This window comes from Eriocheir sinensis, chromosome 46 (assembly GCF_024679095.1).
Source record: "Eriocheir sinensis breed Jianghai 21 chromosome 46, ASM2467909v1, whole genome shotgun sequence".
Taxonomy (NCBI): Eukaryota; Metazoa; Arthropoda; class Malacostraca; order Decapoda; family Varunidae; genus Eriocheir; species Eriocheir sinensis.
In genome coordinates, this window is record NC_066554.1 from 3572541 (window position 1) to 3586691 (window position 14151).

At 44.8% G+C, this 14151-nt stretch overlaps 1 protein-coding gene across 1 annotated transcript in view; it reads left to right on the forward strand.

Moving 5' to 3' along the window:
- Positions 1–14151, forward strand: part of LOC126980990 (potassium voltage-gated channel protein Shaker-like) — a 71032-nt gene that overhangs the window by 40216 nt on the left and 16665 nt on the right. The window contains exon 3 of the mRNA XM_050831530.1: positions 3294–3940. Coding sequence (XP_050687487.1) covers positions 3655–3940 — 286 coding nt within the window. The 5' untranslated portion in view covers positions 3294–3654. The remainder of the gene's footprint in view (positions 1–3293; positions 3941–14151) is intronic.

The window sequence follows — 14151 nt, forward strand, 5'->3', positions numbered from 1 at the left end:
TTCTATCTATCTAGCTTTCTCTGTTTGTGTATGTGTGTGTGCGTGTGTGTGTGTGTGTGTGTGTGTGTGTGTGTGTGTGTGTGTGTGTGTGTGTGTGTGTACGTGTGTGTGTGTTTAAACTTCGTACCTTCCTTTATTCCCCTCATCCATCCATCCATCCACTTCTCCACATCTCTCTCTCTCTCTCTCTCTCTCTCTCTCTCTCTCTCTCTCTCTCTCTCTCTCTCTCTCTCTCTCTCTCTCTCTCTCTCTCTCTCTCTCTCTCTCTCTCTCTCTCTCTCTCTCTCTCTCTCTCTCTCTCTCTCTCTCTCTCTCTCTCTCTCTCTCTCTCTCTCTCTCTCTCTCTCTCTCTCTCTCACCTATTCCCCTCATCCCCCTCTCCTTCCCCTACACCCCCTCCTTCATTCCTTCTTCCCTTCCTATTCCCACGTGGAGCTATGGAGGTGCAGGAGCAGCCCTGACCAATCTTTGTGACACTGGATCCTTCTGGGAATCAATACAGGACTCCAGGATACCCCCCGTCCCTCCCTAGTCCCTTCCCGTCCCTCCACTCCTAGCCCGTCCCTTCCTCTGGCCTCCTTTTCCTCTTCCTCCTCCTCCTCCCTCCCCTTCCCTTCCCCCTCGCCTCCCGGTACTGGGGAACGAAGGGTTGGAGGGAAAGGAGGAGGAGGAGGAGGAGGAGGAGGAGGAGGGGGAGACAAGTTCCTCTCTTAGCCTAAGGGTGAGCGTTGCCGTCAGAGAGAGAGAGAGAGAGAGAGAGAGAGAGAGAGAGAGAGTCTACCAGGCATATACTCTCTCTCTCTCTCTCTCTCTCTCTCTCTCTCTCTCTCTCTCTCTCTCTCTCTCTCTCTCTCTCTCTCTCTCTCTCTCTCTCTCTCTCTCTCTCTCTCTCTCTCTCTCTCTCTCTCTCTCTCTCCCCCCCCCTCCGAGCAACATTTTGAGTTCATTATTCATGTGTCAACAGTTTCCTCCTCCTCCTCCTCCTCTTCCTCCTCCTCCTCCTCCTCCTCCTCCTTCTCATTCTACCTCTCTTTTTGATCCGCCTTTCACTCATACAACCTTCTAATACTTTTTTTTTCCTCCCTTTTCTCTTCTATTTTTTTATTATCCTCTTTTCATACTTTTCTACTTCATCTTCATTCCCTTTTTTTCATCCTCTTCTTCCTTTTTTTCTTTCTTCTTCTTCTTCTTTTCTCTTCCTCTTTTTCTTGTTATTATTATCCTTATTCTTCTTCTGTCTCTTCTTTGTCTCCGTTTCGTTCTTTTTCTTCTCGTTCTTACTTTTATTTTCGTTCTTGTTATTCTTTTCCTCTGCTTGTTCTTCTTCTTCCCCTTTCTCCTCCTCCTCCTCCTCCTCCTGCGACCTCTTCCTCCTCTTCTTGTTGAATCGAAGTTATTTTTTGAGGTTCAGACAATAAGGCGGCGGGACCAGAAGTTGTCGAGGAGAGTAACACACTATTCCTGTCTCGTCTTTGGCCCCTTGGAGAGAGAGAGAGAGAGAGAGAGAGAGAGAGAGAGAGAGAGAGAGAGAGAGAGAGAGATGTATGTATGTATGTGTGTGTGTGTGTGTGTCTGCGTGTGTGTGTATGTTTTGGGTTAATTAGATTATTTCTTCAATGTAAAAATAGTTGTCAAGTTTTTTTCTCTTTATCTATCTTTCTATCTATCTAACACACACACACACACACACACACACACACACACACACACACACACACACACACACACACACACACACACACACCAGCCGCCCCCCCACACACACAAACAACCGCCCCCTCACACACACAAGCATACAATCGTCCCAGGTCCACATACAGACAAACACAGACACACACTCACTCACCCGCACCCACGTACTAACACAAACCCCCCCCCCCCCCCCCCCCCCCCCCACACACACACACACACAGGCACCCATATGTTACCCTGCAGTACACCCAACGACCCTCGCCAATCGCCTCCCCTCCTCTCTACTTCCATCCTGCCTCTCCCCTCTCCTCCCTTCCCCTCGATTCCCTTTTCCCCTGCTCTCACATCCTGCACTCCTACCCTCCCTTCCTTTCGCCTCCTGCATCCCTTACTCTCTGTTGCCCATAACTTCCATCGCGTCCTTCGTCCTGGTGGTCAGAGCCTTTGAGTCTTAAATGCAGGACGGAATGGATATGGTGTATGGGTGAAGGAGTGGGTGAGTGCACTTATAAGGTGGGTGGTTAGCTATGTATGTAAGTAAAAATATGCAATGGAATAAATATTTCTGCTGAGTGTGCTTTATGAAGATTTTGGAGGCCAGTCGAGATATATGAGAGAGAGAGAAAAAAGGAGAGACTGCCTTTTCTAGCACGGAGTTTTTCGCTTATGTTAACAGGTTGCTTGTAGTGTTTTTTGGAGAATCTCGAATTCGTGAGAACCGAAAGAAAATTCGTAACTTCCACAACATGTCTGCAAAAAAAAAATCTGCCGTAATAGTAGTCAAAGAAAGTGTTAGATGAATAGGCTGGGATGGCTGGATTATGTTAGCTTTGAAAGGGTTGGCTTAGCTTAGATTACGTTTGGTTGACTCAGATTTGAAAGCACTAGCTGGATACTCTGATAGGGATGAGGAACGTAAGTTGGGATGAAAAACAATATATACAGAGGAGGAAGAGTAGGAGGAGGAGGAAGAGAAGTAGGAGGGCCAGGGTGAGGGTCATGCTTTAGTCTTAAGGTAAAGGGCTCAATGTGTCTAATGTGAGAAGAAAAGCCTTGAGGAATATTAGATTATAGACAGACATTGGCCCTCATTTCCATCCCTCTCCTACACCGCCAGGATTAAAGGTAAAGCCATTGCGCTGAGGGAATAGACACAAGAACAGGTAAAAAAAAAAAAAAGAGTTAATGTTGCTATTCATATATTATTATTTTTAAGGTGTTTTTTTTTACAGGTGAATAATTTTTGACATTTATCATTTTTTGTGTGTTGCGGAGCGGTTATGGAGTGCATGTCCCTCAAAGGCTCGCGTCAGGAATAGTCTCTTTTTTTCTACACCTTTGAACAAAATATATGCATGGACACACACACACACACACACACACACACACACACACACACACACACACACACACACACACACACACACACACACACACACTGACTTCCTGACCTTTCCCCACAAAGCCCAAATCACTTTCCGCCTCTCTTGGTGCCCCAACAACTACCTCTTTTCAATGGCCGGGCCGTAAGAGCGAGCTTCAGCCCTCTCTCTCCCCCTCTCGAGTGCTGTGAGTCTCACGTTCCTTCTCTTTCCCCACAGGGAGGATGAGGGCTTCATCAAGGAGGAGGAGCGGCCTCTGCCGGAGAACGAATTCCAAAGGAAAGTGTGGCTGCTGTTCGAGTACCCGGAGAGCTCGCAGAATGCTAGAGTGGTTGCCATCATCTCCGTCTTCGTTATCCTCCTTTCCATTGTGATCTTTTGCCTTGAGACACTACCGGAATTCAAGCACTACAAGGTGTTCAATACCACGACCAACGGCACTGTGGTGGAAGAGGACGAGGTGCCCGAAGTCACGGATCCATTCTTCCTCATAGAGACCATTTGTATCATTTGGTTCTCCACTGAACTATTAGTGAGATTTTTCGCATCGCCACTCAAGGGAGCGTTTTTGAAAGACGTCATGAACATTATCGATATAGTAGCTATCATTCCTTACTTTATTACGTTGGCGACTGTGGTAGCCGAGGAGGAGGGCGAGGTGATGGTCATCCCTGCAGAGACACTTTCCCCGCACGAAAAGGGGTCAAACCAGGCCATGTCCTTAGCCATACTACGAGTTATTCGACTGGTCCGAGTATTTAGAATATTCAAATTGTCTCGACACTCCAAGGGTCTCCAGATTCTCGGAAGAACGCTCAAGGCCTCCATGAGGGAACTCGGTCTCCTAATATTCTTCCTCTTCATCGGTAAGTCTGTCAGTCTCCAGTTCTTTCTGTCTGTTTTGAGCACCTTTTTAAGAAAGTCTGTCAGTGTTCTTGCTCTCTGGCACTTCAGTACAAAGTGGGAGGAACTGTTAATTAGCTAAATCATTGCATAACTGTTGATTCCAGAACTTCTCAAAAGCTAAAGTTTTCTTAGTCGAGGCCCGTCGAGCAGAACAGCTAGAGCTGTTGTCTTGTAGGGCTTTTCTCAGCATTATATAACACAACAATTCTTGATGTTCATATGAATTTTGATATATTTATTCCTTGACATTAATTTTGACTAGTTCAATTATCCAAAGTAGCATGATGTTATAATCTATAGACTGCAAGAATTGAAGTCACATCACTTCAAAAATAATGAGGGACAAAACTGAGATGTTCATTAACTTTGGCCAGAAGGGCTTTGCCTGTCACCTTTGATGTTAGTCACCAAGCAAGAGGCGAAGTGTTGCTTCGTCCATCCATGCTCGAGATTATCTCATGTTAGGCTCACTTGAATGTCTTTTCCCTGTACAAAATAACCTTATTGCTTTCCAGAGTGCCAGAGTGCCTGTGTGTTCGTGTGTGGCTTATAGCTTGTTGGGAGCTTGATTGTTCTACGTGCATGTCACCAAGTTCTCTTCCTCTCTAGTCCAGTCGTTCAAAGCCGTTCAGACCGTCACCGCGGCCTCTCCAAAGTCACCCAAAGGAACTTTGGGTGATGTGTTAGTTTAATTGGCGGCTTCATGTAGTGAAGACAATAGTGTCCATCTACTTAGTGCAGCTTTATTTTTTTTTTATATTTTTACCAAAGCTACGTTTTTTGTTTAAAGTGTCGAGGCTGTCACGTGCTCTAGCATCTCTTACTGTTCATAGCGTTCACGTTGATTTTATTTACCTGTATATTTTTACATAGATGATATATGGCCTTTGTGAATGCTTTAGCCAAAAGCTACATCACTGTCAACTTGGTATCATGCGAATGATTGGAAAACATAAAAATGACAACGTCAATTGAGGGTGACCTCACTTGACCTCCCAGTAACCTCCCTGGTGGGCACTGGACCACGGACCCGGTGGTAACTATTGTGTGAGAAGTGTGTTGAGACCCCCACGGTAGTCTGTGTTGTGGCAGCTGTTGGTATTGTGTCGTGTCGTGCCTGAGTCGTTGCTGTGTCACTCCCTCCCCACGTGTGTCTCGTGACTAGTGACGTAGATGTAAGAGTGAGTGCACATTCAGTACCTTTCCTCGTGTTGGTCCTCCATGGCTTGTGGTGGGTAGTGGTGTGGCCCAAGGAGCTGACTCGACCAAAGTTGCTAACCGCGCATCAGCCCCAAGTAACGGAGATCCACCCACCCCTTATCGCGTCTGGGCACAATTTATGCATGAAGTTTATTCGTAGACTCGAGTATTAACCATAGTGTTTGTCAAATACGTTGAAGACTCGTGGCTGCAAACCTGGAAGAGTAAGTAGCCTAAACCACACGGCGGGGCCAGGCAATCTTGGTCTCTGCGGCGAGGAGTCGTGGGGACCAAACTAACCGCCGCCTTGAGGACCCAGACGCTGACCTGTCCTCAATAGTTGTTCGTGAGATCTCTGAATTTAGTATCGGGTTTGTTTTTCTTCAGTAAGGAGTGGTGGGAAGCCGCAGGGGCCTCGCGCTGCAGGGCTGCTCCAGGTTTGTTGAGTCCTTTGGCTTCAGGGAGCGCCGAGATATTTTTTTCTACTTGCACAGGTTGTCGAGTTCTCGTGTTCCTGTTGGCGTTCGTTCACTCATGGTTTTTTTTTCCCCATCAGTAAGAATGTCTACACTTCCGTTCCTTGTTAGTAGCGACAAGGTCAAGGTGCGATAAAGCTGACCTAATTTCATCCGAGTGTAATGTCAATGTAACAACGGATAGCTGTACCTCGGTGATTAGCTGTTCCACCTCTTCCACTTCGTTTATTTGTGGGTAATTTGTAACTTTCCACTTACACTCCAAATTATGTCCTGGGAGAGCTGAAGAACCAACTCCGTTTTCTTTGCACCGTGGCAGCAGGCAGGACAAATTGTACGAAGAACACCGAAGAAAGGTTACAAACGATTAATTAATTAAATCATTTGTGAGTGAGTCCTCTCCGGCAAAGAGGGAACACTGAATCGTGGTACCTCGCATGCAGGACCCATTCGCCTTGTGTGTTGGGGATATGAGACGCCTTTCCCGCGGCCTCGATAGTCATAAGAACATAAGAACATAAGGAGTCTGCAAGATTGTCGTGAATTCCGCTTTTTATGTTGTTGATATTATTTTGCTCCTTATGACGTACCAAATGAAAAGTCGATAATTTGGCTTCTTATAGATCTGTAAACGAACTAGTATTGGTTTACCGTTGAAAACTAGCAATAGAAAATTCTTATTGCTAGATATTGATAGATGTCTCGAAATTCCCGTGGTAGAAATCTTGCTCGCCGTGTGTGTGTGTGTGTGTGTGTGTGTGTGTGTGTGTGTGTGTTGTGTGTGTTGTGTGTGTGTGTGTGTGTGTGTGTGTGTGTGCGTGTGCGCGCGGCACGTCTCTGACAAATCATAGCAACCTCCTCCTTAACTAAACCCGCCACACACAAACAAACACACACACACACACGCCGCCACTATAACATTTGCCGTTTATTTCACGTCCCGATATCAAGATGGCCTTTGATCGAGTCCCCCAAATCACCTGGAAATTAGCGGGGAGGATTAATGTCTGTTTTTTGGGGAATAACTGTCTCCCTCTGGCAATCTGACAAGCCATTACTCACGGGCCCTCGTTTATTTTTTTGTCATTATCTGTCATCGAACTCGTTAGCCCCGGGAGAGAGGACCGGGATGCGGCTCCGACTTTTAACAATATTTATCAATCGTTTTGTGTCGAGTCCCGTGTAGCACAACCAATGGGACTTCGAGGCACGTAAAGCCGTTCTGGTATGCGAGGAGGAAATCTGTCGACCTCCAGCAGAATCTTCATTGTTTGACGTGACTTCTTCTTTGTATGATTTTCCTCAGTGGCTTTGTATTAGTACCCAGTAGTCCAACGAAGCTTAAGAACACGTTAATTCTCTAGGGCATGCGAGGAAGACACTGGTTTATCTTTTACCGGTTCATCTTGTAACTTCTATCAATTGGTTCGATTCCGATTCTTGAAGACACATTAAACGGCAGGATTCAGTCAGGAAGAACTGAACATCGGCAGACCTGTGTTTATGTTTTACCGGTTCATCTTGTAACTTCTATCAATTGGTTCGATTCCGATTCTTGAAGACACATTAAACGGCATGAATTAGTCAGGAAGAATTGAACATCGGCAGACCTGTGTTTTTTTTTCCTTATTTCTGGGTAAACGAACACTAATAAGACTAAGAAACTACCCTCTACGATTCTGCTCCTACAAAATTAAAAGAAGCCAAAGTTAAGGACATCAGTTTAGTTTCAGCGCCGAGTCCTTATCACCTTTGTCTGGCTGGCGAGGTGGCGGGCGGCGCTGGCGTGGCGCTGCGACTCCAACTTTAACTATATTTTCACGTCACGTCCTGTGCCCCAATAATGCCTGGATGCCTGCAAAAAAACAATAACAAGCGTGATTTTTATGAGAAGCAAAATGAGCGTCGGCGTTTGTTGGCAAGGGGTGATGGTGGTAGTGAAGGTGGTGGTGATGCTGGTGATGGTGATGTTGGTTGTCTGGGCTTGTCTATGATGGTTTGGGATGGAGTTAGTGATGTTAGTGGTATGGGTGGTGGTGATAGTGGTGGTAGTGTAAGTGGTTTGGGCATGTCTAAGATGGCTGGGATTGTGAGGTTTGACGGTGGTGGTGGTGGTGGTGGTTTCCTGGGCATGGCCTGGAAGGGTGGGGTTGTTGAAGGTGTATATATGATGGTGCTAGTGGTGGCAGAGGTGGTGATGTGATGGGTATGGCTTGCAGGACTGGGGTTGTCGGGGCTACAAACCTGTCAGCCGTGGTAGCAGTACTGGCAAAGCTGGTTTTGGAGTGGTTACGGGAGATGTCCGTGGTGGTGGTGGTGGAAGTAGTAGTGGTAGTGATAGTGGTGGTGGTGGTTTGGCTGTGGCTGAGGTTGGGGGTTGTATACGCGACGGGCTGCCACCGCCACCACCTATTGTTGGAAGGGACGGGCAGTCGGGCGGCGCGGCGGTGACGGCCCAACGACAGACCGCGATGGGCCACTCTTGTTTATGCTGCAGGGACGGCGGTGGCGGCGGCGAGGCAGAGGAGCGGGAGTCATATAAATTCTCCTATTATCAATCTACCACCACTCTTACTACTACTACTACCACTACTACTACTACTACTACTATTACTCTTACTACAACTCGTACTACTACTTTTACTATGATTTTCCCTTAACTATGATTTCCTTTGATTCACATACACGGTTCGAGTATCTGAGAGAGGTTCTGATGATGGCAAGCGCACAATTCGCCTGGAGGTGATATTCGTTTTATCCTCCAGCATTTATGTCAGGAAAGTCGGCATTCAAAGCGGACTCTCCGAAATACAAGACAGCGTGATATCATGAAAGACTGAGCGAGCGCAGAATATATAAGTGAGGGAGTTGATGATTGATAATATCCTGAAATTTGTAGAGTAGAATGCGTCAGTTAGGTTCGCTTTCATTACTTTGTGTTTCTTGATGAAAGCCATTTGGTGATTTTGTTTACTCAGTGGACTACGAGATATATGATGGGAGTGACGGTATTATGTCTAATAACCCGAAATTTGTAAAGTAGAATGCGTTAACTAGGTTTGCTTTCCTTGTTTTGTGTTTTCTTGTTAAAGCCGTTAGTTGATCTTGTATATTCGGTTGACTACGAGATATATTATGATAGTGGCGGTAGCGTATTCGATGTGACGATGAATGAGCGGTGTGTGACGGGGTACCGTTAAAAATTATATATTGGCATAATTCCTCCACCAACCATAACTGTTTGCTGTTTTTCGGTGATCGACCCCTCACCAGCCACCCCGTTGAAAAGAGGAGAAAGAAGCCGCGTATATGTTGATTGTAGAACGTAGATTTAGAAGATCATGAGTCAGTCCAGCGTCCAGTGTGTCAAAGAGGAAACATGCGACTGAATGGGAGGATGTATTGGATGTGAATTTATAGTTGTTAGTGAATGTATGAGTATGAATGTGTTTTGTTATCACTATTATTAGTACTGTTTTCTTTTATTGTTAGTCTCCCTATTATTAGGATTAGGAGCAGCTGAATTATTGTCTTTACCAGCATTAAGGACAATCAGCTGTGCCATTTATTATTTTTTTTACAGTAAAGGAAGCAGCTCATGGGCAAAAAAATTAGAGAAAAAACATATGCCCACTAATCACTTGCTCTACTTTGGGGGATTGACCGTCACTCGTATTATCTGGCCTGTTGTTGATACTCGAAATCGAAGGAAGATCGTGATGCTGCGTGGAATCGCCGAGGTGATGGGGGTGTGGTATTAAAGAGACTCCACCCATAGCATAAAAGCCACCATTTCCTCCGTCTTTAGTGTTCTCGGTGATAACGACTTCGGCTCTCCACCATTTCCTGTGAAGCCAAACAGAAACGAAGCGGAAATGAGTGACCTCGAATCGTATAAAAGCTTCTTCGCCAAATGTAAGGTTTATCTTGGCTTCATTTTTTCATGTTCGACGTTAGGCTTCGAAGAGGTAGAAGGAGGAGTGAAAAGTAAGAGGAATAAAATGATAATAGGGAGAAAGTAGAAGAAAAGAAGAAGTATATAAAGAGACAGTCGGAGAAGAAGGAATAGGCGGAAAGGAAGGGAAAGGTAAATGAAGAGGCACATGAAAGGAAAAGGGAGAAAGTACAATAAAAGAAGTAATATGTAAAGAGAGAGAAGAGAAATAAGAGGTAAATAAGAGGTGAATGAGTAAGAGAAACAAAAATGAGAGACCAAACGGAATGAAGAGTAGGAAAAATAGGGGAAAGAAGAAGCTGTGTTGAATAAATGAAGTAATAAACAAGAAGAGAAAGAGAGAAGAGGAAGAAGAGGAAAATGACTAAGGGAATGGTCGAAATGATGACGATGGCAAGTGAAAAAGAAGGGGAAATAAATAGAGGAGATGAAACAGAAAGAAGAAAAAGAAGAATAGGAAAAATATGAGAAGAGAGAGGAGGAGAAACGGTGAAGATGAAAGAGAATGATGGCGGTGATGAAGTCTGAAAGAGGAAGAGAAAACATTAAGGGAGGAGGGAGAGAGAAAGAAGAGATGAAGTAGAAATAAATAAGAGGAGGGGAAGAGGAGGAAGAGGCGGAGGAGGAGGAAGATAAAGAATGTAAATAAAGAGTGGTGGTAAGGATTGGAAGAAATAGAAAGAAAAAAAATAAGAAGAGAAAAGAAGAGGTGTTGGTTCAGCTATAGTAATTACATCATTCCATTATTAGAACATTAATAAGACTAAGAAACTACTAAATTGATAGAAAAAAAAAGGTAAAGAGAGGACATTAGTTTAGTTACAAAGGTAGGTGGTTTAGACTTCAAACATTGAAACTTAAACGTGTTAGCTTATCTTTAATTTATGGAGAGAGAGAGAGAGAGAGAGAGTGAGAGAGAGAGAGAGCATGTGTATGTGTGTGTGTGTGTGTGTGTGTGTGTGTGTGTGTGTGTGTGTGTGTGTGTGTGTGTGTGTGTGTGTGCGTCCCGATGCTGCGCTGTCGAGAGTTTGGGTGCAAGGCGTCCCGGTGACCCACATAACCCATCGCCGCCGCCGCTCGCTGGTGGTGGCGGCGGTGGTGAGGGTGGCAGGAGGGAGTTGAAGGGCGGCGGGCGCGGCTTCGGTGCTGACGCTGGCCATGTCTGCGGCGGTATCCGAATCTCTGAACGCCTCGTGTCTGCTTTATTAATGTCTCTATCTCGGCGCTCCTGTGCTGACGCGAGGAGTCTGCTGGGAACGTGATCATGATTCCTGTTTATTATTATTATTATTAGCAGTAGTAGTAGTAGTAGTAGTAGTAGTAGTAGTAGTATTGCCACCAACACGTTTTTTTTTTTTTTTCTTAATTCCATCTACCTAAGTAAGAATTTCGTGTACAGGCTCAAGCTATTCATAAATGCAATATCGAGTAAAATCAACGTGTGAATCGGCCTTTTTATGTTCACGTACTTCCCGCGTCGTCTTCCTTCCTGTATGAGATGAATTTAGAGACGATTTTCTTTATATAACGGACTCAAGCAGCTGCATTACCAAGTGTCTTATCTCCTTTGTAACGCCACCAAATGCAGGCAATCTAATCACAACTCATTCCAGGTGTCGAACATTCATTATTTTTACAGCAGAGGAAACAGTTCAGGGGCAAAAAAAAATCGAGACAAAAAAGACCGCTAATCACTGCTCCTATAAAAAGAAGTATAGAGGTGTTGCACTGATATAACACAAGCGTCTTCCTGTATAAATCTAAAGATGTTATTCTAATCACCAAATATTATAACTGCGGGGTGACAGTGCCATCTTAACTTCGCTTTATTGTTGTATTGGCTCATTCTATCCAAGGGTGGAAGGATTTCGACTTCAAGTTAACTAGCAAATGACCTGATGTGGACAATGAAACAACGGATATAGCATGATTCCTCCGCTTCTATGATTCGTAAGGGAGGAAACACACACACACACACACACACACACACACACACACACACACACACACACACACACAGACCAAAGAGGTAATAAAATGTACGGAACGGTCGGTATGTATGCCAATATACGGTCACATTCCAATTAGAAGTCCTATCAGGGAAAAACAAGCCCGGGGGAATGGAGCCGAGGTGTGAAAATGAACCGACGTCTAAATGAAGATTGGTAAACATTCTTATTTGGGGTCCTTAGATATTTTTAAGCCTTCGGTCAAATTTCCAGAGCCGCCTTTTTTTTTATTTTCTTTGGTGTGAGTACGGAATGGAATAACACGTGCGTACAAATTGGCGAACGTACTTGAAATCTGGAAAATAGAAGCCGTAGATTTGGTCGTCGGCGTCTTACGTATTGGAAAAGAAGAAACCTAACGGCCTTATTCTTAAACATCTCGGCGCCCACGCACACCTATCTGACAAGGCTTTCGTAGGAGTTGTGGGCATCTCCAGGAGTAGCTTAATGATCATGGTGGTAGTCTGACCCCTTCTTCTGTATACCGGGAATCTAAAAAGAACACATGAGAACCCGATTGATCTCCTTTTTGGCATTTGAAAATAGTTGATTTGAGAGGCGGAGGCGTCTAAGAATGCCGACCTGAGAACTGATTGACTTGGATGACAATGACCATAGAATCAATCGACGTCGAGAAAAAAAGGATATCCATGGAATTAATCGACGTCTCGTGTGTAGGAAAAAAGGAGACATGGAATTAATCTTTGTCTAAGTGCCAGAAAGAAAAGAAACCATATAATTAACCATCAGGGTCGTGTGTGTCAGGAAAAAGGACCCGGAGAACCAGTCGTCATGTTCTTTTAGTCTTCTGTCAGTATACTTCGCTAGATTCTTGTATTTTCGTGCATATCACCAAGTACTCTCGAGTCTCAAGCCTTTAGAGCGCGAATGTGCTGTAGTGTTCATGCTGATTATGAAGACATTAGAGGTGTTCAACAGTTGTAGGCAATCTAATCACAACTCATTCCAGGTGTCGAACATACATTATTTTTACAGCAAAGGAAACAGTCCAGGGGCAAAAAAAATCAAGACAAAAAAGACCGCTAATCACTGCCCCTATAAAAAGAAGTATAGAGGTGTTGCCAAAAGAGGTCAATTTCAGGAGGAGAGGGGTCCTGATTCTCCTCTCTTGAAGGAGGTCAAGTCGTAGTATACATGTTGTAGACAATTAAGGTGTACTATTTTGTATCAGGTAATGAGAAATAGGACTGTTGTGAGGAAGCCAGAGGAGCAGAATTCTTTGGTAAGAAGCGTTTTTTGAGTCGAGAAGCAAATGCAGGGAATGATCGGGGCTTCTCCGCATCCATATTTATCTATTATGCTATTGTTACTATGACTCAGCGCAGAGGTATTATTGTTCAGGATAATGAAAATAGACCTAAGAGTAAAAAAAAAATCCCGCATCATGCTGCACCTACGAAACTAATATGCGATGCCAAGAAAGGAAAGTCAAATTTGCTGATGAAGATTTTGAGTTTAGCGAGAGAAAATGCCAAAACTGAGAGGCAGTGGCGTGTACCTGTCCACGGGTAGAGGGAGACGGCCAAGCCCACGCGTCTCAGGATTAACGTGAATAAAGGGAGTTTGTGGACACCCATTTTATTTCCATTCACTTCTAAAACCAATAATACGAGAAAAAAATAAGGAAACTCATGAGAAAATAGTTCGGTATTGACTGAGTACCCTCTTCTATACGCTATTGATACAAGGTAGCTTTCTGAACGAAATTGTTTTCATTTATTATAATTTAGCATTTATTATTCATTATTAGTCTTCGTGTTCCCTTCCAAGACTGAGAGGTTACATTCTCCGCATCCATACTATTGATAGCATTAGTTAGACTTTCTTTTAGGGGCGTCGTCAGTATCCCTTCGTCTTATGCTTGAGAGAGCATTGCGTTATCATTTCCTCGTTAGTAGTTTTCGCCCTCCGACGTTGCCTGGTTCCTTAAAAACTGCTGAGGCGCCACCACCAGATGATCGACGCCGAGGCAGCCCGCGAGAGGGATCAACCGACGCGCCCTGTTGTTACGTCACCGGCTGGACGCCCCCTTGCCTGCTCCTCCCCCCTTTCTCTCTCTCTCTCTCTCTCTCTCTCTCTCTCTCTCTCTCTCTCTCTCTCTCTCTCTCTCTCTCTCTCTCTCTCTCTCTCTCTCTCTCTCTCTCTCTCTCTCTCTCTCTCTCTCTCTCTCTCTCTCTCTCTCTCTCTCTCTCTCTCTCTCTCTCTCTCTCTCTCGTATCTTTCTTTCGGCGTGGCAATACTGTTTTAAGCCCGATTGTTTGTGTTTCTTTGGTGTATGTACGTGAGTATTCGTATGTAGGTTGGTGTGTGTGTGTGTGTGTGTGTGTGTGTGCGTGCATACGGGTAGAGTTAACCTGAGTAAAGGTGTACATGTGTGTGTGTGTGTGTGTGTGTGTGTGTGTGTGTGTGTGTGTGTGTGTGTGTGTGTGTGTGTGTGTGTGTGTGTGTGTGTGATATGGTGTGTTCTGAACGGTGGTGGTGGTGGTGGTGGTGGTGTACGTGGGTTTCAT